Here is a 27,361-nt window from a genome sequence, read left to right as displayed (position 1 = left end):
CCTCTTTCTTATTTTGTCAATTCGACAAGGGATATTTGTACCATCTTATTAGAGTTCTATAAGATCATATAAAAGGTGTTTCATTTTCTATTCAGGACATTCTCTGAATATATAGGCTCATTAAAGGTCAGTGATTCATAGAATTCTGATCTGGCTCATGTAAAGTAGAACAATGTAGAACAGAGAGACCATTTATTGACTCACTCATTCAAAACATCCAGGGCCCAAGGCTAAGGCACATTCAGAGCAATTTGGGCTAACTACCTGTTTTCTCTCAGTGAACCGAAGTATCACAAGAAAAGAGAAACAAGAGGGGAGCAATGCCTTATTTATGCTTTGGGAAATTAACAAAGAGAAAGTGTCTTGACTTTTTGGCCTGAATTATTTCAAACTGTTATCATGAAGATTGGAGGTTGTTACTTGCATGAGTGCACTAGGATCTTTCCGATCCATGGATCCATGGGGTGGCTGTGCCTCAGCCAGCTGTCCCACAGATGCCTACCATTGATCATGAGAGAGGCACTGACAGATGGGAGTGCATCGATTTATGTTGGAGTTCCAATCACTCACATAGCTTATACCACTACCCAGGTAATGGTAATAACCCTCTCAGCTGAGAAGTCAGGGTAGCATAGCAGACCTGCAAAAGCCAGCATTTATTTGGGCATGCATCCTCTTTAATATGGAGTGGGCAAGAAAGCTGGTTTCGAGGAGAAGGAAACCAAAAGCAAAAGAAATTAACCAATTCTGCCAAAGTTCTTCACTTGTTACTTGATTCAATAAACTCTGAGGACCTTCCTACAGGGCTAAATGCCATGGGAAATATGACTTCGGATATGATGTAGTCCTTATCCTGAAGAATCTCATGGTTTGAAACTTGCATTAACAATGATAAAGCAAGGTCGAAATTCATCAGTGCCACCTGATTATTTCTGCAGGAAACAGTGGAGGGTCTAAGGGAGGAACTTTGCCACCAGGTTAGGGAGGGATTGGGGAAGACTTTGTTGGGGTGTGTGGGGGGGGGGCGGGGGGAGCGAGGCATGGAATTGGCTTTGGTAATAAGTTGAGAGAAGAGCAAGGAGGGAAGAGAAACTCCAAGGCAGTATCAGTGGCCAGATCCGTTTTGCAACCATCACTGCAGCAACAATATGGAGAACAGGTTGGAGAAGGGAAAGGATTACGTTTATAACAACAGTAGCAGCAGCTAACAATTAATTACTTATAATGTCAGGCATTGCACTAAATGCGTGACCCACTTTATCTCATGTAATCATTAAAACAGCCTCTGAGGTAGGGATTGCCATCTCCATTTTTATGGGGAAAAGAACCTGGACGAAAAAACAGTTTGTATTCTTGGCAGTGGGAACTTGTCAGAAAAATGAAAAAGCTCCTATCAGAATCAGAGACTATGGAATAGAGAAGAGATGGATTTTAGAGAATTAGGAAGATACCTGGTTTCTAAGAACCAATAGGCCTTCCAAGTGTTTGCCCCAGAAACCTCATAAACACTAAAAGCATCTGGGAGATCCTACTCTGTCCAAAAGGACCAGGACTGAGATGGAACCTGCCCTGTGGAGTAAGTATGACCGCAGTGTAAGAACTCCTCCTCCGCTTTATCACTGCCCACCAGATGCTGCCAAAGAAATGGTGGGAGCTCAGATGGTATTTGTTGAATGAAAAGTCTCACCTCCGACATTCAACGTTCATTGGAACCTGGGGCAGTGCATTCTGCGCCCCCTCCCTTTAGTTGTCCTGTCTTTAGATTAGAGCAGGCTGTGCCACGTTGGCTCATTTTGTGTGAAGTCGAGTAAGGTGTTGTCTAGGAAAATTAATTTTTCCTAGGGCAAAAAGATAGGGGTGCCGCAGTGGCTATATGGCACGTGGTGGGCACTCTTTTTTTTTTTTTTTTTTTATATATGCTTAGTTCTATCGTGTTTGGCAATCAATGCAGAAGAGGGCAGAGGATTGATTGGTTTCATATTCCTTAGGGCAGGTTCCTTCACCATCTCCAGGCTCGTTGGAGTTACTGCGATGGAGATGCCACATCCCGTGGCGATGTCCTCGCTCCAAACACCGCCCTTAAAATCAGACAGAGGAAGACTCCCCCTCTCCTGAATGAGCTTGGCAAGCCCTGCCCTCAAGGGGTGGGGGTGGAGAGAGGCTACGTCCACAACTCGCACGTCGGCCCCGGTGCGGATTGGCAAGTGGCACAGGCGCGCAGACCTCTGTCATTTATTTCTCTCTCCTTCCACTGGGTGCGCTGTCCCTTTAAATGGGGACGCCGGTGCTGGCTCGGTGAGCCCGGGGCCGGCCGCTTGTTGATTTCGGAGCTGGTGAATTTCACATTGTTTCCACTTCACTTTCCGCGCTCGCTCGCGGGAGGCTCGGGCCGGCGGCGGCGGCGAGGCCGGGGGCGCGGGGGGGGGCGCGGGGGGCGCGGGGAGGGCGCGCGGAGGGCGGGCACCTGCAGCCTCGGCGCCGCGCGGGGCCGCGGGGAGGGCGGCCGGGGTCACCCGCGCACCCCGCCGCGGAGAGCCGCTGGCCGAGCCGGGACGCCCGGAGCGCAGCGAGCCGGCACCGGCCGCGCAGACGCCCGCCTGCCCGCGGGCCGGGCCGGGCCGGGCCGGGCCGGGCCGGGCCGGGCGGGGGCGGGGCGGGGCGGGGCGGGGCGGGGCGGGGGCCGCGGCGGGCGGGCGGCGAGCGGGCGCGGGGCGGAGGCCCGGGGGGCGCGCGGGGGGGCGGGGTGGGTGCCGCCGCCGCCGCCGAGCTGCTCCTCGGCGCGTTTTGCATGAAGATGGCGGCTCCCACCGCCAGCAAGGCAGCCTCCCTGGGCTGCAACAACAAGCCGGCGTTCCCGGAGCTGGATTTCAGGTCGGGAGCTCGGGTGGAGGAATTGAACAAACTCATCCAAGAATTCGCCAAGCACGACCAGCGGGAATACGACGACCAGAGAGCGCTGGAGATCCACACGGCCAAGGATTTCATCTTTTCCATGCTGGGTAAGGAGGAAAAGGGGGAGGCGTGCGTGTGTGCGCGCGAGTGAAGGGAAGCGGGGTGCAGAACCCGGCCCCCGCCCCGCGCTCTCCTCCCTCCGTGATTCCCTTCCCGGAGCCGGCGCCTGGGGCACAGCCATCCCCGTTCCGCCTCCCTCCCCTGTCTCCGCTGCAAGCCGAGCTCCCCCGTCCTTATGGACTTCGCGCCGGGCCCCCGGGTCTGCCCCCCTCCCTCCCCGCCGCGGCCCCCGTTCGCTGGCTCTTTTGTTACTGCCTCGGCGGCCCGGGGCTCGCGGGCAGGTGCGGCGCGGGCGGCGGAGCACCTCGCCGTGGGAGGGCAGCCCCTGGGAGCGGCGAGGTCCAGGTGGCCCCGGGGCGCCTGGCGACGCGGGATGCGGCCCCGGAGGCTGGGACCTGCGCCTTCCCGCGCCGAGGCTCGGGGTCCCGTGCTGAGCCCGGGGCGCGCGGACCGTCCGCTCGCGGCTCTGGCTCGGCGCCCGGGCGGCAAGTTGCGCCCGCGGTCCGGCCGCGCCGTCACGCCGAGCCCCCCGGCGGCCAAACTTGTTGGGTGTTCCCTTAGCAACCCGCTCCGGCGGCCAGGCCGGGCGCCCGGAGTTCCTGCAACTTTGATTTTGCAAATCGACCTCCCCTGTGAAGCGCTCGGGAGCCTTTCCTGCGCCGCCCCGGGGCGCCGGCGGAGCTCGCGAGTCCTCCCCCCCAGCTGGAAGAGGACCCGGCTCGGAGCGCGGACCCCAGAAGCGCCGGGCCCCTCCTCTGTGTGCGGTCCGTGCCCCGGCCCCGGCCCCGGCCGAGCGCCCCGAGTCTCGAGCCCCCCGGGCACGTCGGGGGGAGGGAGGGGAGAGAATGACGCCGCCACTCCCACCCCCCACCTCCAAGCCCGGCACCCACAGGTCCTTCAACGAGATTGTCAGGTGTGCGTAAAGGTAAATAATGTAGCCCACCTGGACACCATGCCTCCTCCAGCGCCCTGTCGTTGGATGCTGGCGCCGGGGTGCAGGCCGAGCGTGCGCCCCGGGAGCCCCCCTCCCACGTAGCCTGCGGCCGCACCCCGGCGACCCTAGGGCTGCGGTCGTGGCCTGGCCCTTGGCGCCGCGCAGACCTGGGGTTCTGGGGTAGGGCTGCCCTGCTACGGGGCTCGGAGCCCTCTACATCCTCAGCCGGTTTTCCAAGTCCTGGAAAATTTTATTGAACAAGGGCTCTGACCCCAGAGGGAGACAGATTTTTTTTTTTTTTTTTTGCCTTCCTGCTACCCCCTTTACTCGGATTTCAGCCGGCTGTTTGTCGTTGCTGGTTCTATCATAAGGTGCCTTCTTCGCCCTCGCTGTTCTTCCTCCCCGAAGCCTAAGGTCCAAGTCGGGGGTGATACGGATTGAACGTGTGGGGCCCGCTTATAGTAATGCTTTGGGAAGTTGGAGAAAGTATGTGAAAACTTGGGGCTGCATTTTTTTTTTTTTTTTTTTTTTTTACCTTTGGCTCCACACTGCCCAAGTGTGTCCTGAATTTTGTATGGGGTTGAAAAGCTCTCTATTGAGATACTCGGCTATTCAGCTGTTCAGATGAATTCGATGTTTTTTTCTTTCTTTTTTTTTTTTTTTAAAACAACTCGCTAACCTGGTGGGAGTGAGCTTCCAAATCTGGAAGCGAGCACAGTGATTGTCAGGAGGGTGGGGATGCACAGAGAAGGCTCAGGGCAGTGATTTCAGTAGCTTAATCATGGCCTTTCTCTGACATAAATAATGGAAGTCTGCCATTGTGTTGTTACAGCCCCCACATCAGTTCTGATGTCTCCTGCTTTGTTGGTTTTCTAGAGAAAGGTGCTGGGTGACCATCACTCTGGATAATCATGGAACAGAAAAAGGGAGGGGGGAACAGAAAAAGGTAGGGGTAAGTTTAAATACTGCACCTCATTAGGAACTACCATGCTAACCCCACGGCTGAGACACTGATTTAGCAAAACCTTCACCCACATAGGAAGGGTGAGTTATCCCAGGGTGCTTCATCTATACGCGTGTTTAATGCCACCAGAGGCATTTTGTTGACAGGTAAGCTGAATTCCCTTCTATTCCCTTTTATCCCGTTGACCTTGCAAGAGAAGTCTTTCTTGCTCCCCTGGGAATTTGATACATCCACCTGCAGGAGAGAAAATTCAGGAGAGTGTCATTTAAGCCTTTTGCCCCTCTGGACACTAGAAGGCAGATGGCAAAATGCGCTTGCCTGTGTGTGGTGCTGCATTCATTTGTGAGTTCCCTGCTTCCCTTTAATGAGATGCTGGCGGCTCTAGACAAGTGAAGGTTTGGCGACAGCCAGGGTCCCCGTGTGGATTTACTTTTTTCTAAAGCGGATTTTCGCTTGGCTTAAAAAACAAAATCTCTTTTTGTGCACTTTGTTTCACTTGCCACAGCCTTGAGTCTTTCATGAATATGTAAATGAGGTGTCTTAATGACCCTCAGCTTGTTAAGGTGTCACTGGGGTGGCACCAGGCCCTCATTTCTGGGAGTTTTTTTTTTGTGGGAGGGGGGCCGCAACTCGTCTTGGCTTTGTTCTGCCTCTAACTGAGCTTGTGTGTACCTGAGGATTGTCAGCGGCTTAAAAACATTATCTCCTCACACAGTGAAATCGTAGAGGAATCTGGTGCAAGCCCCTTTAATGGAGCTGTGGATACTACTACCTCAGTTTTGAGGCAGCTGGGGTGGGGGAACCAAACACTCTATAAAATTGTTAGTCTGGACCCAAGCGCCGCCTTCCCCCCCTGCCCTTTTTGTATTGTCTACTCTGGAGGCAACTTTATGCAGAAGTGCATAAAGTGGTGGTAGACAGTGGTCATTATCAGTGACCTGTCAGCACCAAGAAAGTCTACTGTCCTGTCAAAGCAGGGCTCGTAATAGGCTGTGTGGGGTTGGTCTGAACCTGTTGGTGGTCACCGTGGCCTTTGTGATCTGTCCTGACATTCTGTGTTTGTACAGAGATTCTGATTCCTTTGAGGCAGATGTTGGCTAGAAACCTCTAGACTCACTCTTTATTTCTTTACACCTTGGTCTTTTAGGAGACTGATTGCTGTTATTATCTAGTTAATATTTGAGAGCCCAGATTGTGTGAGAGGCTGGCAGTGCATAATAAACACCATTTATCAAAATTCAGGGAAATTGCCAGAGTTCATTAATGTTTTAATAATATTTGGTATTTGCATAATGTCTCTGCCAACTCTTTTGTTATCTTCATTCCCTGGCGAGGTTGGATGGAGACTAGCTGTGTCCCCATTCAACAGATGCAGAACAGGGGCTATGCAGAAGCTCTAGAAGCCAGGAAGGAGACAAGCAGTCACTCACCCTACAGTCAGAATGGTAGATAGCAGGGCGATAGTTATTAGGACAGCTCTCATCTGCTGATTGCCTTCTCAGTGCCAGGAACTTCACATGGTCTTAGGAGTAGGTATTGCTTTCCCATTACGCAGATGAAGATACTGAAATTTACTGGGCTTAAGACCCATCCAGGTCCTCAGGCTAAAAAAATGGTACAGATGTTGCTCAAACTCACAACACCCTGCCTCTAAGACATGTTCCTCCTTTCCTCCTAGAGAACCTATTAAGAATAAATGCATTAAGTCCAGAGGACAGCAGGCCGCCTGAGTGGTTCAGTGGTCGAGCACCTGCCTTCAGCTCAGGGCGTGATGCGGGATTCCCGGGATCGAGTCCCACGTCCGGCTCCCTACATGGAGCCTGCTTTTCCCTCTGCCTGTGTCTCTGCCCCTCTCTCTCTATGTCTCTCATAAGTAACTAAATAAAATCTTAAAAAAAAAAAAAAAAGTACAGAGGATAAAAACATAGCTTAAAACATTGCTACCTCTCCTTCCAGGATTTTGTTCCTGATTTCAGCTGTCAGCGTTAGAGTGATCCAAGCAGCATGGGAGCTGATTTCTGGAACAGTCTGAGTTCCAGTATTTTATTCCATAAAAAAAATCACTTATTTGAATTTCTGGTTGAGCAATTGGTCATTGTAATACGATGTGGAAATCTGTAATTCCAGTCCTAGTCTGCCTCTTTGCTAGCTGAGTGGTCTTAGTTTTTTCATCTGTTAAACATGGGTAATTTTGTAAACTGAAAAGGAATGTATACATGATTTCATTATTTATTTAAAGAAACGGACATTAGAAAATCTAGTGAGCTTAGCCTGGGATTATTTCTGCAGGTTGGTATCAGAAAGAACTAGGGAGTACAATTCGAGGTGGCCTAGGAGAACACGTTATATAGGCTCTGGCTGTATGTAGAAGGCACGACTGACTGTTAACTTGCACTGCCATTTGTTACGCTCATTTTATACGTGGGTGCTCGTGTTAGCCACTTTGCATAAATCCATTAATTTATGTAATTTTCTTCCGAAAACTTTGTGAAGATAAGTATTCTTATACCTTTGCATTCAGCAAATACTTGCTGAATGTTAGACTGTTTGCCAAATAACATGCAGGGTCCCGAGGATAGCACAGTGAGCAGGAACTTTGAGAAATTCATACAGGCTCTTGGAGGCCCTGCCTCTTCTCCTTTGCCCACAACCACTACCCAAGGTAGTTTGCTGGCTCTTGCGTCCTTTTCGAAACATAAATATGTTGTAGCCACCTCAAAATCCTGCAGTGTGGTGCTTCTGTGTGCTTCCAGACCTACTATATTTTTAGGCACTTTCTGTGTCTTGAGAACAGACCATTTTGAAGCCTGGTCTTTTTTTCCAGTGTTTGAATGACATTGTCCTTGTAATGTATTTATCCAGCAGTATTTATTGAGGGCATTTATTCGGTCATTGCCTCATGGGCCTCCAAGTCTTGGTAAGTTCCTTAGAGTTCTAGTCACTAACCTACTGTATCTGGATAATAATAGGCAAGATTGTATTTGACGTCTACCCTAGCATTGAAAGTATTACACATATAGGGCGGGGAGATCCCTCTGAATATTTATTTTTGCTGCTAGTTTGGGTTCTCCTTCCGTGGTACTGGGCATCGCTGACCTTTGTCCTTGACAGAAGAGCCCTAGAACTGTTGATGATTCTGGGCGTTCTGCTGCCCACGGGATAATGCATTGCTCGTGATTAGACTGGGCCTCTTTTGCTTACACGGAAATATTAGATTCTCTCTTGTCAAACTGAGAACTTGTCATTGAATTAGCTCTTTAGACTCTCCTGCAGCTTTTTTCTTTTCTTTTCTTTTCTTTTCTTTTCTTTTCTTTTCTTTTCTTTTCTTTTCTTTTTTCTTTCTTTTCTTTTTTTTTGGAAACAATTTGGAATCTCTGGTGCCCTTTCAGACCTATTGAAACAGAATCCTTGGAGCTCCCCAAACTGCTCAGCACTCTGCAATCCTGTCCTGTGTTGGGCCTAATGCCATGCATTTCCCATAACAGCACTGCTCCTATGCACAATGAATATGATCCCAGTTGGCATGGAGGCTAGGACCAGGCCGTTGAGCCGAATGGGTAGATATGCCTGCTAGTTCTTGGAAATGGAGTCCTTCCACCTGGAACAGAGGCAGGGAGGCGACTGAGATGAAGCAAGTAATCACCCTGCACCAGAGGTTGTCATAGGGCTTTACATCATTGTATCATCTAATTGTTATGGTAACTGTTGGGGGAAAAAAAAAAACAGTGAAAAATTCAGGAACTTCCCAAGTGTACCAATGGGGAAGTGTACCCTGCTGTCAGGAGACCTGGATTCTGGTTCCTACTTGCAGTTATTTGCTGTGTGACTTTGGGCAAGTCACTTTGATTGTGTGCCTCAGTTTCTGGGATATGTAAGCTGGGGTTAATAGTTAAAACCACCTCGTGTGTTCAGATGCATTCAATTCTGAATCTGAAAACTTTTGTGCAGTACAGTTGAAGGACATGTCTGAATTCTAGTACCAGCTCTGTTTTGAGCTGTGCGGGATATGCGTTGCCGGGAATAAGTCTCCTTGGAGCCTCTTTTTGCCCACTTTCCAAATATAGAAACTACAAAGAATAAAGCAAATTCATTCCCCAATTCGGATCACTATTAATATTTTGACGTGCGCTTTTCCTAGACATCTGTGTTTACACACACACTTATACCCACTCATACTTACAGGCACACAGTTTTACATCATATAGATACATGGTTTCTCTTGGTAAATTTATCAATATGTTGTCATCTACCACACTTTAGAAAAAGGAGTTATAATCTAAAGCCCTTGGACAAATGTTCTTCCAGCTTCTTTCTTTCATCTTTTATTCCAGAAGTAGATACTGTTCAAGAACTTAGAGCACATTCTGTGATTTGATAATTGGGGGTGCTGAACCTTGATGTTGTTGGCTCCTGAGGGTTTTATCCGCCTTCCAGGGCCTTCTCCTTGCTGTGTCTTTGCAAGTTCTGGATGGTCACAGAGTACTACCCCTACTTCTCACTTCCTTCCTTAGCTTGGACTCTTTTCTCTGTGAGGATTTCTTAACCTGGGTCCATGCAGATAATAACATGGAGTGTGTGAACTTGAATGAGAAAAATTACAGCTTTATTTTGATTAATCCCTAACTGGAATATAGCCTTTTTCTTCCATTATAAAAGTAGGTAGAGTAAATCACAGTAGTATTAGTAGTACCTATGTTTTTTCCTTTTCTTGCCAAAAGAAATCAGTTTCATTTCACGTTATAATTGTTGCAGATATCTCAAATTGTTTATTGCTGCTTTGAAATGATAGTGTCTCTCTTAGGCTAGATTTCATGTCATGAAGTAGTGAAGAATCACATGCATTCAATCACAAATTTACTTTTTAAATGTATGTTTTTGCTTTAATATTGATTTTCTTTAAATTCCTGTGTGATTTTTTTTATCATTTTCATCCTCATATACTATTTTTTTATTTGCATTATTCCATGGGTTTCACCAGCCTGTCAAGATAATCTGTGTCACAGAGACAGTTAAGAGTTTCAGCTTCTAAGCAATAACATCTTACCTTGGCTTCGTTTGCCTCTTCCAGCTCCAATGCCACTTGATTCATGAAGCTTTCCTCTGGCTCTCCAAGGAGAAAAAAAAACTTAACTTGCCTGTGTTCTCCTAACACCTGGTCCCCCTTTTATAGCCCTTAGCACATTCTTTCCCATGCTAGGTTGAAGAATCCAAGGCTTATTTATCTTTGCAGCACTCTGGGGTCAGGTACACAGTAGGTGCTCACAGAGTGTTAAGTGATTGATTCACTCAGCCTGAAGCTTATTTCAGCCTCAGTTTAAGGAGTGAGCACCTTCTGACATTGTCTCTCAGAATTTTCCCTTCTGGAAAGCCATGTTACATCGTCCTTGCTGGAGTCAAGAAAATCTTTGATCTGATCTTTTTACTTGGTAGGGGAGTTTTTTTTTCTAGATTCCAAGAATAATAACCGTGAGACTTATCGTAGGGCAATTTAAGAAATGTGCCATCTATTTGCCGTAGCTTTTTGACCCAGAGCAACAAACAGTGCGTTGTGGGAATGTCCCCTTTTCTGTAGACACTGGCTTTTCTTCCCCACTCGGGGTCCACATGGAACTCCTGCATGGAAGTTCCACCTTTGGGGCTTTACCAAACGCAGAGGGCGTGAGTCATCTTTTCCACGAAGGCGTTTCATATGCCTGTCAGTCAACCCCCAGGTTTCCAGATGCCTACTCTGGAATCTGAATTCAAGCAATTCTTTTTATAAACTACTATTGTTTGCCATCAGTAATAATAAGTTATCTTTGTGCAGTGCTTTATTGGTTATAATACATGTCCACATTTGATGTGTTTGGTATTATTCTCTGGCAGGCCTCTGAGAAGGGTTGTGTAGGATTTATTGACCCCTCCATTCACCGATGGGGGTCCTGAGACCCTGGGAGGAGTTGGAGGTCATGGAGTAAGTTGTAGAATAGGACGCAACCCGGCTCTCAAGTGTCTTCTGCTATAGCACGTGGTCTGCAAAGAGCTTGTGTGCTTTTCTGCCTTTAGACCTCTTTCACAGGTTGCTGGGGTGAGTCTGTTTTCCCAGACTAGGGTGAGGGTAGCTGTTTTCATTCCTCTCTGGGCTTCTCTGCTCTCCCCTTGGAGGTTGGAATGGGTAAGTACATGCCCCATAGGTCTGCATTTTCCAGATGTGAAGGTTAGGCCTTGCCTCGCTGGTTCTTAGGGTCCGTGACGGTGTTCCTTGCCAGCTGAGGGATCTCTTTAAAGACATTTGTAATTATCCTGTTATGTGAGACCCTGTCTCTAGGAAATAGCTGCCCGTTTCTTGTTAAGTGTCTTTTCATCAGTGTCCTCCGCACAAGATAGAGGGACAGATAACTAGGTACAGTGCTGCTATGAACCAAGCTAGCATGGGGAGCTATTGTTCAGTTTGCTTATTTTTAATATTTTTTCCTGCACTCAAGAAGACATGGTTACTTTTGGCCAGTTAAGTCAGTAATGGGAGGTGGTATAATTTTTGTGTAGGTTTTTGCTTCTCCGGAGACTAGTGTTTGAATATCTACAGCGTGTGCCGAATCGTGTAAGCATTCATTCATAAATTCGGTTAGCATAGGTGGGAACGCCTACCGCAGACTTGTGTTAATTACTACGCTGTGTAAGTGCATCGGGTGGTGAGTAAGAGAAGCAAGGTCAGTGCTTCCGTGGGACTAACATGCTCTGGGGGATTCAACAAGAATTAAGTATGCAAGTACGTAGGGACACACGCTGTTAAAAACGGAAGCATGGAAAGTTATGATGGAGGGTGAAACTGGGTAGGCTGGAGGGGAGTGGGAGAGGAGGCCTCGGTGAAGCCGAGACCTTTGAAGGAAAGATGAGTCGGAGCCAACCATCTGAAAGGAAGACTTAAGTCAGTTCAGAGTATTCCAGGAGACAGCACAGCAGGTACAGAGACCCTTAGACGGGGGTAAATTTGAAAGCAGCTTTCCGGGCTGCTTAAATGATAGCCAGTCTGCTTTGGCCTGTCCAGGGAGGAATGGTCTCTGTGCAGATGCGGCCTGAGCGGGGAGGAATGGGCTTCCTGCAGGTAGAGGTTTCCCAGGTGGACCCTTTGGCTAAGGCCCTTTGGCTTAGGGCCTTGCTCACAGTATGCAGGGATTAGCAGGGAGGAGGACAGTGTAGAAAGGTTGGATTATAGGTTCTCAGAAGGCCCTTTGTAGTCAGTCTGTGAATCTCTGGTTTCACCCTTGAAACAGTGAGTCCTGTATTAGATGACTTACGGGGTCAAACTGCAGCTTTCATGAGATGATACCAAGGCTTTCCTTGTGTCTAGCCCCGCTCAGTTCCCAAAATACTTCTATATGGACAGCTCACAACCACCTTCTGAAGTAGGTGTGGTGTTTGCCCCTCACAGAGGAAGAAACCCAAGGACAAGGGCAGTAAAGTAAGGCACAGTCACTAAACGGTTGACTCCATGGGATCCAACTCCAGTCTGGAACCTGAGGCTCTCTCCAGGTTCTCTGTGTTATGCTCATTCTAAAAAGCCTTCCCCCGGGCCCCTCGCTGCCGAGTCCCAGGGTGTGGAGGCAGTAGGATTTCTGGTCCAGAGAGGGGCTCGCGGGTCAGCAGGAGGAACCCAGCCAACAGGCTGCGAGTCTGCACGTGCCTGGTACCGATATTCAACTTGTAAGCACTTTGCAGGCTGCTTCAAGACCACCCTTTTAGCAGCCGCAGCTGTTCTTAATAGCAGCTGCTTGTGCGGATTGTGCTGTGATTAATAAAGGAAACTCAACACTTTGTTCTTTCATCTGTGCCCTCGCTGTGCGCGGCGCGCTCCGGGGCGGGCTCTGTGTGGGGTTCGGACGCAGGCTGGGCCGCTGGTGCCGGGCCTCCAGGTCGGCGCTGCCCTGCGGACGCCCACGGGCCTGGGCGGGGGACGGCGGGTGCGGGGGGGCGGTGGTGGTGAGGACGGCGGGTGCAGCCGGCGGGCGGTGAGGACGGCGGGTGCGGGCGGGTGAGCGGGCGGTGTGGACGGCGGGTGTGGGCGGGTGAGCGGGCGGTGTGGACGGAGGGTGTGGGCGGGTGAGCGGGCGGTGTGGACGGAGGGTGTGGGCGGGTGAGCGGGCGGTGTGGACGGAGGGTGTGAGCCGGTGAACGGGCGGTGTGGACGGCGGGTGCGGGTGGGTGAACCGGCGGTGTGGACGGCGGGTGCGGGTGGGTGAGCGGGCGGTGTGGACGGAGGGTGTGCGCAGGTGAACGGGCGGTGTGGACGGCGGGTGCGGGTGGGTGAGCGGGCGGTGTGGACGGAGGGTGTGAGCCGGTGAACGGGCGGTGTGGACGGCGGGTGCGGGTGGGTGAGCGGGCGGTGTGGACGGAGGGTGTGAGCCGGTGAACGGGCGGTGTGGACGGCGGGTGCAGGTGGGTGAGCGGGCGGTGTGGACGGCGCGTGTGGGCGGGTGAACGGGCGGTGTGGACGGCGGGTGTGGGCGGGTGAGCGGGCGGTGTGGACGGCGCGTGTGGGCGTGTGAGCGGGCGGTGTGGACGGAGGGTGTGAGCCGGTGAACGGGCGGTGTGGACGGCGGGTGTGGGCCGGTGAGCGGGCGGTGTGGACGGAGGGTGCGGGTGGGTGAGCGGGCGGTGTGGACGGAGGGTGCGGGTGGGTGAGCGGGCGGTGTGGACGGCGGGTGTGGGCGGGTGAACGGGCGGTGTGGACGGAGGGTGTGGGCCGGTGAGCGGGCGGTGTGGACGGAGGGTGTGAGCCGGTGAACGGGCGGTGTGGACGGCGGGTGTGGGCCGGTGAGCGGGCGGTGTGGACGGCGGGTGTGGGCGGGTGAGCGGGCGGTGTGGACGGCGGGTGTGGGCGGGTGAGCGGGCGGTGTGGACGGCGGGTGCGGGTGGGTGAACCGGCGGTGTGGACGGCGGGTGCGGGTGGGTGAGCGGGCGGTGTGGACGGAGGGTGTGAGCCGGTGAACGGGCGGTGTGGACGGCGGGTGCGGGTGGGTGAGCGGGCGGTGTGGACGGAGGGTGTGCGCAGGTGAACGGGCGGTGTGGACGGCGGGTGCAGGTGGGTGAGCGGGCGGTGTGGACGGAGGGTGTGAGCCGGTGAACGGGCGGTGTGGACGGCGGGTGTGGGCGGGTGAGCGGGCGGTGTGGACGGCGCGTGTGGGCGGGTGAACGGGCGGTGTGGACGGCGGGTGTGGGCGGGTGAGCGGGCGGTGTGGACGGCGCGTGTGGGCGGGTGAGCGGGCGGTGTGGACGGAGGGTGCGGGTGGGTGAGCGGGCGGTGTGGACGGCGGGTGCGGGCGGGTGAGCGGGCGGTGAGGACGGCGGGTGCGGGTGGGTGAGCGGGCGGTGTGGACGGCGGGTGTGGGCGGGTGAACGGGCGGTGTGGACGGAGGGTGTGAGCCGGTGAGCGGGCGGTGTGGACAGCGGGTGTGGGCGGGTGAGCGGGCGGTGAGGACGGCGGGTGCGGTTGGGTGATCGGGCGGTGTGGACGGCGGGTGTGGGCGGGTGAGCGGGCGGTGTGGACAGCGGGGGCAGCGGGCGGCTCCCCTTGGTGCCCGGGTCAGGGATGCTGCGGGGACACGGTCACAGCCCCCGCCCGTGGCGCCCGCAGCCCTTCCCCGCTGCCCTCCCCGCCAGCTTGCCTGTTGCCGCCGCCCCCTGCCTGTTCCTACAGAACTTGGAGGATAGTCGCACTGAAACAACTTTTGACCACGTCGCGGGCACAGTTGTAAATACTTTATACTTGATGTAAGTTGACCAAATTAGTCCTGACCACAGCCCCCGGAGAACGGTTACTCCTCCGATTCCTACTCTCTGCCGGCAGTCAAAAGCACAGAGAGGTTAAACTGTTACCCTGTGCCCCCGAGGTACTGGTAGACTGGGGACTCCAACGCTGAGACCCAGCTTCAGGCAGAAAGCAGCACATAATTAACAGCTTTCTTGGGTATATCATCAAACAAACAAACAAAAAAACCCCCTTTCCTCCTGCAAAATGGAAATCACTGATGGAATATTACAGTTTTAATTTCATGCTGCTAGGAAACTTGTGAATTAGCTGGCTTGAGTGTCTCCCTTTTCCATTTTACAAAAGTGGAAACTGAGGCTCAGAAAGGAAAGGGGACTTAAGCATCCTGAACACTGATTTTAGTTTTGGGCAGAGTGGGGGTTATAAAAGTGTCCAGAGAGCGACTGCTTCCTGAGAAGGGTGCTTACCTTTGAGACCTGGTCACTCAGTAGCCTCTGCTCCCCCCGATCCCCCCATTGGAAGGAAGGGTCCTCCTGGGCTTGAAGGGAGGCCAAGTCCCTGAAGCAGAGCTGTGTTTCAAAGTCGGGAACATTCCCTTGCTCCAGAGAGCCACCTTGTGTCACTTGCAGTGTTCTTAACTGCTATAGATGAAGGACACTAAATAACCTCGTTAAGGCCCAGTGTATTTCTGGCCTTTCGTGTTTGCCTTTGTCTTCCAATTGTCCCTTGTCCCTTCCTGTCTGGTTTCTTTCCTGTGAAGTGTGTCCTTCTCTCACACCTGTGCTGTTTGCACAGCTCCAAGCGTCATGATGAACACGGTTGCCTCTGAACGGTCTGTGTGTTGGCTGGGTGGACCGCAGGACGCTGGGCCAGCCTGTGATTGGGAGGAAGTGATGCTCAGGCGCAAGGACGCCTTCTTGGGACGCAAAGGAGAACCACCACTACTGTCCCTCCCTTCTGCTGGGCTGAGGGCTCAGAGCCTTAGGAGGATGTAGAGAGTTGTAATAGGATTCAAAGAATCATAGAGGAGTGAAGCCAGTGGGGATCTTCCGGAGATCAGCTCATGTATCCCAGCATTTTGCCCACAGGGAAATTTAACCCCATGGTAGACGGTGGTCAAGCTCAAGGTCAAAGTAGTGGTGGTTGGGAAATGTGTCCCAGCTGTTGGCCAGGGGTTCTTTCAAATGATTTAAAATAATTGACCCAGAGACTCCTGGGTAGCTCAGCAGTGGAGCATCTGCCTTTGGCTCAGGGCATGATCCTGGGGTCCTGGGATCAAGTCCTGCATCGGGTTCCCTGCAGGGAGCCTGCTTCTCCCTCTGCCTGTGTCTCTGCCTCTCCCACTGTGCCTCTTAGGAGTAAATAAATAAAATCTTAAAAAAAAATCATTAACCCATTGAATCCTCACAGGGATCTTGTGATGAGGGTACTGTTACCTTCCCCAGTTTCCTGATAAGGAAACTCTAGCAGTTAAGTCACTTGCTCCAGCTGGTGATAAGAGCTCCACTCCAACCCAGGAGTTTTGCTCCTTCCCCCTCTTTGCACCTTTCCAAAACAGGAGTAGCATTACTTTCTCAGGTCTGTATTGATTGCTGACATCTAGACATGAGGTGGCGCTGAACGCTGAGGGGTGGCTGGAAGGGATGGGAATAGTGAGCAGGATGGAGAAGATGGTGATCCTGCTACCCTGCAAGCCAGTGGCTTATACGTTTCTTCAGGCTCCTGGTCCAGAACCTTGTCGTCATTCCATCATTTAACCTTCCTTGGCAGCCCTCAGGACAAACATTCTTCTGATGCTTGTGGTGGTTGTTTATTGAAAGTCCTTTCTGTTAAGTCTCATCTTATCCAAGGTCTTCTCATTTTGAAAGAAAGAAGGTGTGTCCCAGCTAAGTGATTGATTTAAAGCTGTATAAAGGTCAACTGGGCCCTTGATACTAAGTAAATTAGGGCAGTTTTATGAAGGCTTTTTCCTCTTCTCTCTCTCTCTCTTCCAGTCCCATCCCCCTCCCAAGTGGGTTTCATTCCAGATTTAGAACATTTAATTAGGACATAGTTAATGTAGTCTGTTGTTGTGGGGAAAATGGGGAGCAGATCTTTTTTCAGTGAAAGGTAGATGCCAAATGCACTTTGAAATCAAAAAAAATTTTTTAAAAGATTTTATTTATTTGAGAAAGAAAGAGAGCAAGTGAGAGAGCACAAGCAGGGGGAGCAGAAGAGGGAGAGGGAGAAGCAGGCTCCCCACTGAGCAGGGAGTCCGATTAGGACACAACCCCAGGACCCTGGGATCATGATTTGAGCTGAAGGCAGACACAACATGCTGAGCCACCCAGGCGCCCTGAAATCAAGATTTGTAAATTGAATTGGGTTTTATATGAACCAAGGCATCTGCCTCTTCAGTCTCGTGCTGTTTTTGAAAATGAAGAATTATTAAAGTAAATAAACCCATCCAATTTCCCTGTTTTGTAAGGGCAAATGTTTGTATGTTGACTTGTCTTCACCACTGTCACCGTGCTACAAAGTCAGTTACCGGGATGAAACAACTTCTTGAGATCCCAGTGCTTATGCTCCAGAGGATTGGAATTGGAATCCTCGGAGAAGCCTCATTCCCAGCCTACTTACTCATAGATATCCTGTGGTACAGTATGGGTGGGAATGGGAGCATCCTGGTTTGGTGAACCCATCTGCACAATGCAGCAACTCATGGGAGGGGATTTTATGATCTCTAATTCTCGGGGAAGAGAGGACTGATAGGAAATGATTTTACTCAGTGTTTGTGTCATTCAAGACCAGCTGACCCCTGTTCCTGTCTCCCTGGATCCCATCCTTATTGCACTGCCTCTGCCCTGGGGATTGGTCCTGCCCCCTGCGACTGCAGTTTCTCCTTCTGAGACACATTCCTGCGTGCATCCTCAATTTTTTCAACAGAGATCTTGCAGGACCTCTGCAACAAGTCCTCTGCGGGCCAGTGGACATACAACGCGGGACAAACCTTTGATGTTGTTGATACAAGTATTAGGAGGAGATGGACAGTGAAAAAACAAAACAAAAAACATACAGTTTATGATCAAAGTCCTTCAGCAGAACACGTTGCTGGGATTTGTCATTCCTTCTCGAATTTGACATGGTTGGCCATTCTCAACTCTCTTCCCGTGGCTTCAGTGGCAACATACTCTTCCTGCTGGTTCTCCTTTTTCTCGGTTTTCCGTGTAGAGGACAGACTTGAATTGTTTTGGCCAACCCTTGCTGACTGGTTTGTCTCTGACCTACCTCACAGTGCTATTGCTTGTCCCAGCCCAGAACTCTTTACGGCCTCTTTGACAGCTCCCCTTGGGTGACCCAGCAGTGCCACAGACTGAGTGCGCAACGTGAATTGAGGCTGTGGACCAGCTCCTCTTCAATCAGCCACAGCACCCTGCACCGAAGGGCCCACACTGGAACTTGGCAGTCCTCCTGAGCTCCCCGCTCCTCGTCCTGTCCCAGAGCTGACGAGGAACCTAGGCCTGTCAAATCTGCCTCCTCCTTTAAGACCCCACTTCCTTCTTTGCATTCCCCTCCCGCCACCCGAGTGGGGGCCACGGCCATCTGTTTCCTGGATTACTGCAGCAATCTTCTTGCTGGGTTTTCCGTTCCCAGCCTTGCATTTTTTTTCATCCATTCTCCGTGCTGAGTCATCGTTAAGTATGCCTAGATCGCTCAAGGGCAGCCCATCATTCCCCACATGAAGTTCCCACTCTCCAGCATATTTCATGAGGCCTTTGGAGACCCAGCTGCTCACGTCTCTGGCATCCCCTGCCAACCTTACCAGTTATTTCCTGTATACATGCTAGGAGGTAGGCCCTGGGGGAGGCGCCCACGCTGCCTTCTCTCTTCCAGTGACATCCCACACCTTGTGAGTGGGACTCCTTGCTCTCCTGTGGCCTCTTTGGCCTCATCTCCTCAGATGTCCTCACTGACTTGGTTTCAGTCACGTTGGCCTTTCAGTTCTTGGGAAATACCATGTTGCCACCCACTGAGGCCCTTTGCTGGAATGTCCCATCCCTCCCACCACATGCCCACATAGCTCGTTAACCTCTATTGCCCGGAAGACCTCAGCACCATCAAATCAGCACTTCTTGGAGGTCTTTCAGGCTAGCCTGGAACAAGCCAAATTCTCTTAAACTGGCATTCTTACCTTTACAGATGTCTTAGCCATACTGGTCAGTTATGAATTTGCAATTATTTGTGCCGAATATCTGATTTTTCCCAGTGCCATAAAAGCTTGATGATAGTCCTTGGTGTATCTGTTTTTGTTTCTCTTGTTTTGCTTACCTGCAGTAGGGTTGTTCAAGAAATATTTGGGAGGGGGTCTGATAAATATGGGCAGAATCGTTGGCTATCTTGCTGTCATTCTAGCAGTTAGGTGGTATACGGTTCATGATGAGTTCATGATGGCCATGTGGGTAGTGAGTAGTGAGTTTTGAGTATATACCTTGGTGTGGTTAGGGGGGTTGTCTGTCTTCTCCAGTCTCTTAACTTCTCTGCAGCATGTAGTCATGGAATTAAAAATGTGGACTTTAGAGATTATTTCCAGTCTTTTTAGAACATGACTTTTTTTTTCTTTCCAGTGAAAACAATTACAAAGATTTAAATGATAGTGGTTATATTTTTACTATCAGTTTGTTGGGGGGAAAATGAGTACTTACGGAAAGCTACAATGGATCTAGTTAACCATGCAAATAGCTTTCAATTTTTTTGTAATAGCATCTCCATGTATTTGAAAAATAGTAATGTGTATGCATTAGAGCAATGCTTGGTGGGCATATGAATTTATAGCACCAATGACTCCATGTATCTGTGATCTCTTAGGAACTAGCCATTTAGTCGGGCTCTTTATTTTACATTTGCATCAGATTTAGAAACTGGCTACCTGTGAGCTCAGTTTTCTCTGTATGTATTTAATTTGACCAGCATAGTGTTTTTAAAAATGTAGAACAAACACTTAAAAGCTGGGAGATTTTTCACAAAATCAGATTTCTAACTTGAAAAACTAAAAGGCCTGGGCCTTATTTCCTATATGGCCATAATCATCTGGTACTGAACAGTAAACGCCTCCTTTAGAAGTGCCACACTTTTCTTCTCTTTGTCCTGGGGCTCTCTTTTCTCTATTCCTGGATAGCAAGTGGCCAGTAGGATGGGACCTAGAAACCTAGTGACCTCACCCCTGGGTGAGGAATGCCTCTCCTCTGCATCTCTTCCTCTGCCCAGGAAGAGCCGTGCCCCAGAGTCAGCGAACCTGGGTCCTTGTCCCCTTGCTGTTACTGACTAGCTTGTTGATCCTGAATAAGATAGCCTGTGTCTCCAAGCTTCAGTTCTGTCATTTGTCATCTACTTGCAGTAAATACCTCCTGGACCCCCCAGAGTTGATTGGCCTATTAGCACAATGGGACATGTTTGTTATTAACTCCCGTCTTCTCTTTCCTTGTCTTTGGCTCTCTTTCATGGAGGTTAAATTATTGTTGCACCTCGATGTTCATCTTAGGAATACAAGAAGGGAGCTAGGGGTTCTTCCCTCCTTTCTCTTCCCAACCATTTTTTTACCCCTATCCTGTCTAGCAGCTCTGCTCCTTTCATTCCATGTCCTCTGCGCTTGCGGGGTGTCCCACAGCCATAAGCAAGCTCCTTCAGTGACATGTAAGACACATCAAAGTTGAACTCTAAATGTCAAAGAAGTGTAGTTGCATTGTTGCCTGTTGAGATACTCCGTAACTAGCCAACAGTGGCATTACTAATGTCTATGAAACACTAACAGGATACTAGGCTAGCAGGGAGGATTGATTTAATTTTCAGTGGCATTGTCCTTGTGGGCAAAATCTGTGGTTCTGTGTTAAGTCGTACTGTGTGAAAGAAACAGTACCAGTGCTTTTGTCCTTGTGGATCTTCAAGGGACGGTAGGCATCAGTGCCACAAAATAGGAAATAATAAACAGGAGTGTCAGCCTCTGGGATTTCATGAAGCAGGGTGGTATGGGAGAAAGAAAGAATGTTGTCTTGGGAGTCTGCAGACCGGAGTCTGTTATAGGATAGCTGTGTGATCTTGGGCAAACTATCCTCTCCGAGCCTGTTTCTTTGTTAATAAAACAGGGATAACCGAATACATTTCATCTTTTAATTTTATATGGAGCTGTTGCAGGTTCGGTTCTAGACTATTGTAATAAAGCAAATATCACAAGCAAGTTAAATGAATTTTTTGGTTTCTCAGTGCATATAAAATTATGTTTATACTATACTACCGTCTAAGTTGTGCAGTTAAGCATTATGTCTAAGACAATGTGCACACCTTACTTAAAAAACACCTCATTGCTAAAAAAATGCTGTCATCTGGGCTTTCAGAGAGTGACAGTAACTGATTACATGCCATCATAGCAAAGGTAGTAATAAGGAAAAAGCTTGAAATATTGCGAGAATTACCGAAATGTGACACACAGACATGCAGCGAGCTGGTGCTGTTGGAAACATGGTACCCATAGACTTGCTTGATGCAGGGTTGTCACAAAACTTCAATTTGTTTAAAAAAAAAAAAAAGTAACGTGCAAACTGTAGTAAAGAGAAGCACAATAAAATGATGTGTGTCTGTACATGAAACTGTCCTTCCCATCCATTTTTTCACTGAAGTAGGATTAGTCCGTCAGCTTGTGAACAGAGAAGTAGCATAAAGGTGTCTGAATAGAGGTCTCGTATGATTCTTTTTGCAAACATTTGGGCTCCACGTTCTCCTGAATAGGTAGAATGAAACTCCCTAGTGATTTTTTACATTTTGCAAGTAAACCAAAGTAGATGTTCCAGGAAACCAAAAGAAATCTTTTTCTGCCTTTTATTAGTTTCCCAGACATTTCAGAGAAGGGTAGGATTGGCCAAACAGGATGCTCATTCCAGCCACCACATAAACCCAGTTCACGAGGCCATCGGGTGGCGGGGAAAAGAAGCCCCCATGCCACAGCGATGGGCTGCCTGGATTAAAAAAATTGAAATAAAGTTGAGATTTTAAATTTGAAACCTATGAGAGGGAGAGGGAGATAATATAGGGGAGATGGGCCTGGGAGCTGACTGGGGTATATGCTGAGGTGTGGGAGGATGTGGCATTCTTGCTCAAAAGTCTACATAGGAATTTAAGATTGCATTAATACTTTTGAGAATTTAGTGGCACCTGAGTAGCTAAGTGGTTGAGTGTCTGCCTTCGGCTCAGGTCATGATCCCGGGATCAAGTCCTGCATTGGGCTCCCTCCTTTCTCCCTCTGCCTGTGTCTCTGCCTCTCTATCTCTCTGTGTCTCTCATGAATAAATAAATAAAATCTTTTAAAAAAATACTTTTGAGAATTTAGGGTGGTGCTAGAGGCTGGGCACCTGCCGGTGAAATGAAGGAGGTGGGCCCAGGACCAGAAATAAGGGTATTAAGAAGAGACTTCTGCTCCTCCAGGTTTCTTGAAAAGTGGGGGCCAAGAGAGAGGTCCTAGCAGGTCCCCCACTCACTTATCCATCACCCACCCTCCAGGAATTGGTGACTGGTTGTTTTGGAGACAGTGTTGGTGAACTTGGAGTTGATGATGAGTTGGATACCAAATGGGATCCTGGAGAGACTGAGAAGAGCTTCCGAATGTTCTCTGAGATGTCAGACAAAGAGGAGATTTCTTACTAGTGCCTTTCTTTCCTATTAATCTTACGTGTTTTTGTGGTGATTGGGTGAGAAAAAGCTGGAAGGAAGCCTTTCCTTAGAGGGAGAGCTGCCCTATGAAGTAGATGTGCGCCTCCTCCAAATGCCCGCTCCTGTTGCTCAGGCTGGGAGATGGAGGGGTGGGGTGCTGGGTGGATTGGGAAGATGGTTTCTTAGGGAATGGAGGGGTGGAGCTTCATCTCTGGTTTTAGGAATAGAAGCAGAAGCTCTGAGAAGGACAAACATTATATGGTCTCATTCATTTGGGGAACATAAAAAAATAGTGAAAGGGAATAAAGGGGAAAGGAGAAAAAAATGTGTGGGAAATATCAGAAAGAGAGACAGAACATGAAAGACTCCTAACTCTGGGAAACGAACTAGGGGTAGTGGAAGGGGAGGTGGGCGGGGGGTGGGGGTGACTGGGTGAAGGGCACCGAGGGGGGCACTTGACGGGATGAGCACTGGGTGTTATTCTATATGTTGGCAAATTGAACAATAAAAAATTAATTTATAAAAATAAATAAATAAATAAATACCCTTTAAAAAAAAAAGAAGCAGAAGCTCTAGTAACTTCCTCAGAAAAGAAATGAGACAACATTGTGGGCCACAGGCAACGAGTTTGTAAAGTTCTGGAAGCTTTTAAATGCTCTTGGGTTTGTTGCTTCCATTACCCGTTGTCTCGCTGCTCTTGTGAGAGGTAGAGACCTCTGAGATGAGAGGCGTACTTGTCTTCAGCAGGAGCCAGGTGGAGGGCTGGGAAAAAAGCTGGGGAGACCAGGTACTCAAAAACCGTTGGGAACAGAAGAGCCTGGGGAGGGGGGGTTGAGGAAGGGGCCTCTGCAAGGCTAAGAATTGCTGAGGATGCTTCCCAGGTGTTTCAGGAGATGGAGGGTGGTCCTGTGATACCACAGGCATTTGAGACCGGCCCACTAGCTTACTGGGTTGTCTTCAATAAAGCCACTTCCCCTCTCCAGCACTCACTTTCCCTTCTATAAATGAGGAAATTGGGTTGGCAGGGTCGATGATTTTAGGATTCCTAAGTTAGAACCCTCTCTCTTATTGATAGCAAATACTTACATCAAATAGCTATACTTTTGAAGTTCCTGGAATAGACAAGGAGGTTTGCTGAGGTAGTTGGGCTTGGGGGGCAGTTATTTTTCCAGGGAATGTATGGAGAGCAGTTTCTGTTCTCATTTGAGGAAGTCATGGCGTCACATCACACGACCCATGGGGAAGCCCGGCTCCCCTCCCGTGGCTCCCTGCAGGGTGACTGCCTGTGGACTGGAGGGGATGCGGCCCCTGTTAGGGGTGGGTGACCTGGCCCCTTCTGCTGTTAGTGGTACAGAGATATAAGGCTGTGGGCTCTGCGCGCTTTGACGACCCCGTGGAAGCACCAAGAAGGCAGCTGAAGGTGACAAGCCCAATATTTTCGTGCAAATTAAGTAGGACACCAAATGCAGACTTCATCTTAATCTTCTTTAAATACTTTCTGCTCATTCACCCAGATCCTGTATAACACCATTTCAAAGTTTCAGAGGTGTCTAATACATTTTCTCCCTTCTGTAATAATTCTAGGCCCATTGTGTAGCTCCATTAGAAACATTAGGGTAATTGTAGGGCTACTTTCTGCTTTTCATTTGCTATAATGCTAGCCCTCCATCTGCCTGTTCTAGCCACATTAATAGGTAATGACTGGAAACTAAAAAGAATTCAGTGGACTCCTAACTTAAGATTTTTCTAAGCCTTCCTCCCTTGCATTTACGTGCTACTTACTACAGGTGGGGAGGGTGATACATGGGGATGTGCTTTGCGTTAGGAGATGAGAGACCCTGTTTCCAAGTGGGGACACAGTTGTCTGAACTCGCTGTCTCCGGTGGACGTGAGGACCAGAGAGCCCGTTGGGTGTGAAAGCACGTTGGAAGCTGATGATGGATGGACAAGTGCCAAGCAGTGGGAGTTGTTAGCACAGTTCCTGAGGTGTGAGCAACAAGGGGCTGCCACTTTCTCATGTGCTTCTGGGCGGTCTCATATGTGTGTTTTGTGAATTGAAATTTTATACTTAATATTTGGGCCGATGATTGGTATATTTATTGTACACGTCATTGCATACAGAATACATTTATCCCCAAATTCTCTGAGGTAAGTGGTTTTGCTTTTTTATATCCTACCAAGCATTTCGGGTGCAGATGGGGTAAGTTATATGCCTAGAATCAGATTAAACTGTTCGAAAATACTTTGCTAAACTTTTTGGCTTGTGTTCACAGCCTTTGGAGCTTTTCTTTTCTCATTTATCACATTTTACGTTGGAAAGCCTCTCACCACCTCTGTAACAATAATAACAGCTGACGTTTATTGCAGCTTGCCTATGCCAGCACATTTTACAGATGAAGAAAGCGAGGCACAGAGATGTAAATAGCTTGCCAGAGGTTACACAGCTAGTGTGGCAGGCCCATCTGAGCTATTTCTGTACCACTAGGTGTAAAAGCATGCTTACAAGCACTGGCTGTGTCCTAGGTGCCAGGCTCTGTGTAAGTAACAGTCATTTAGAACCTTGTCTGGTGGCACACCCCTGTGAAAGAGGCCCTGGGAAATGTTCCGCAGGCGAGAAACTCCTATCATCCTTCCTCACTTCACAGTCCCATTTACAGCATCTCCCTTTTGCTTTTCTCTTACAGATCTGGAAATGTTAACCTCTTAACGGTGCTTTTTACTCTCCTAATCTAGCTGTTCCATGTCATCTGTCTGCAGCCTGAATTTGGTTTGTAGACCTGTCACACTGGGCCCTGAATGTATTTAAAACAAACACGAAATTGGGTCAGGTGACAGCATCTAAAAATTCAGGTGACTATGAAAAAAAAAATCTAGATTTAGGATTTCTTAGGAAACACTGTGGCAGTATGGGATTTGCTTATCCACCTACCTAGCATCAGACTACTCCCTCTAGACTGGAAAGGGCCTCCATTTTTTTTTTCTTCCTATCTCCTTTCTCCATCCCCTACCTAACTACCAGACTGTGTATAAAGTATACAGGAGTGTATACTTTATGTAAGAGAGAAAAGTGAATAAAGTTGGGCATAGAGAAGAGTGTATGTTGAATTGAATTACAGTTGGTGGCTTAAGAAATAGTCTCAGTTTGGTAATAGAATATTTGCTCTTTGAGAGCTGACTTGTTCTCATGATAGTTTTTGGGCAGATGGATGTATTAGGCTTATCTATTATTTAAGGGAAGAAAGTTTCCATCCCTCTGCTTGAAGGTTTATGACTCATCCAAAGCTAGAAGATGTACTTAGACTTACTCTTGATAAAATGACTTTTATTGGACTAGTCAGCATTTGGGAATATGAGGAAACTATTTTCTTTAAAACAAATCATAGACTTGTTGAGTTAAATGAGATAATGTATGGGAAAGTACTTTGTGTATTACTGAGTATCGAGCCATTGGAGATGTTCTTGGGAATGTTATCACCTTATCATCGTTTCAAGCTTATGACAGATGTTGAAATCTTTGCCCTCCCCCACTTTGTACCTTGCTCCACAAGCCACTTACCCTGTCCGAGCCTTTTTCATAGGTATATAGAAATGTGGCTGATGTGGTCTCCCAGAACCCAGTACAGTGCCTGATATACAGAAGGTACTCGATATGTGTGCCAATAAGTGAAGAAAAAAAATACATAGATAAGGGGATTTTTGAGACCTTGCTGAGCACATAAAGCATCAAGTAGAGTGTCAGCATATATTAGCTTGCAGTTTTTAGTCTCGACTGTTTTCTAAACCTTTCTCCTAGACACGGGCTAGGGGATGATCTGTGTTTTTGGATGAAAGGAATGGGGAGGGCTGGCAGGTGTGCCGGCAGGCAGGTGACAGAAGGCCACAGAGCCCCAGGCTGTGTGTGAGACACTGGACAGACAGAAGCAAACTCATACAAGTGCCAGAGCTGCTCTGTTGTGCTGATCCCTGACCTTTCTCACCCAGAGCTTGCCACAGGCAAAGGATTAGGCAGGGGCAGCATGAGTTCAGACACATGGAATTCTGGACCCAGAGATTAAACTATTGGAAATAACTGTCAGATCTAGAAGGGCCCTTCACAGTCAATCAGGCTCATCACTCTCATTCCTAATGTGATGTAGAGATGTGCAAAGAACAAAGAGCCAAGGACCCTAGAGTTGGAAAGTTCTGGTCTAAATTTCTCGGTTGCCTTTTCCTATGTGACTGTTGGCATGAGTCTTAACTTCCTTGACCCTCATTTCACTGGATGTTTGTGAGGTTTGAATTAAGTGTAAAGCACTTAGCACTATGCCTGATATGGATTTGGTACCAAAGAAAAATAGTGACCCTCGTTGTCATGGAAAGGAAAGGAAAGGAAAGTGTAGAGAGACAGGAATGGTTGGTGAAATGTAGTGGCTGTCCATGTAGAGCTAGGGCTGGTACCTCCCTGTGTGAGGGTGCAGTGGGGAAGAGGGGGTGACGTGGATGGGGAGGAGATGTGTGTTTATTATGGCCAAAATTGAGTTGCCTTTTTAGAGAGTGAGCTAAGACAAGCATGCTTAGGAATACCAAGGCAGGACCTTATCTACCTGTTGGAGATAAAATGGTACATTGAATTAATTTGAGCAGGAAGCTTCCAGAGGAACTTTTACACAGGTTAGAAGATGATGTGTGTCTTACATGCTAAATAAATCTGTGGTTTCAGCTTCTGCTGAGTGGTGATCTTGTTCTTTGAGATAAAGCATTAATAAGTGATGAAAATTATCTCTAAAAATACCAGAACTTTGAGCACATCAACCATCATTTTCCCCCACTCAAGACAATCTTTGAATTTTTATTAATATTTCAAAAATCCCCATTTTCTCTGCTCTCTCCACTGTTCTGCCTGGATGTGATATTTAGGGACTTCTGAGAGGTATGTGTATCCTGTGTCAGTAGGCACCTGCCACGGATGACGTCAGGGTGGCCTTTATGACTTTATGCCATGTTCTTACACCATATATCATTTTTGCTGAAATTCACTTGTTTCAAA

At 48.9% G+C, this 27,361-nt stretch overlaps 1 protein-coding gene across 3 annotated transcripts in view; it reads left to right on the top strand.

Moving 5' to 3' along the window:
- The first annotated feature begins 2,728 nt into the window (after nt 1–2,728).
- MB21D2 (Mab-21 domain containing 2) overlaps nt 2,729–27,361 on the top strand; it is a 108,613-nt gene continuing 83,980 nt past the window's right edge. Inside the window, exon 1 of one of the 3 annotated variants that reach the window (XM_025425371.3) lies at nt 2,729–2,999. In XM_025425371.3, the coding sequence (XP_025281156.3) occupies nt 2,789–2,999 (211 nt within the window). In that variant the 5' untranslated portion in view covers nt 2,729–2,788. Of the gene's footprint in view, nt 3,000–14,636; nt 14,661–27,361 lie in introns of those variants that run through there. The other 2 variants (XM_025425372.3, XM_049105744.1) reach the window with 2 other exon arrangements.

This window comes from Canis lupus, chromosome 34 (assembly GCF_003254725.2).
Source record: "Canis lupus dingo isolate Sandy chromosome 34, ASM325472v2, whole genome shotgun sequence".
Lineage (NCBI taxonomy): Eukaryota > Metazoa > Chordata > Mammalia > Carnivora > Canidae > Canis > Canis lupus.
The sequence above is the reverse complement of the archived record's forward strand: the minus strand, read 5'-3'. Positions and strand labels throughout refer to the sequence as shown.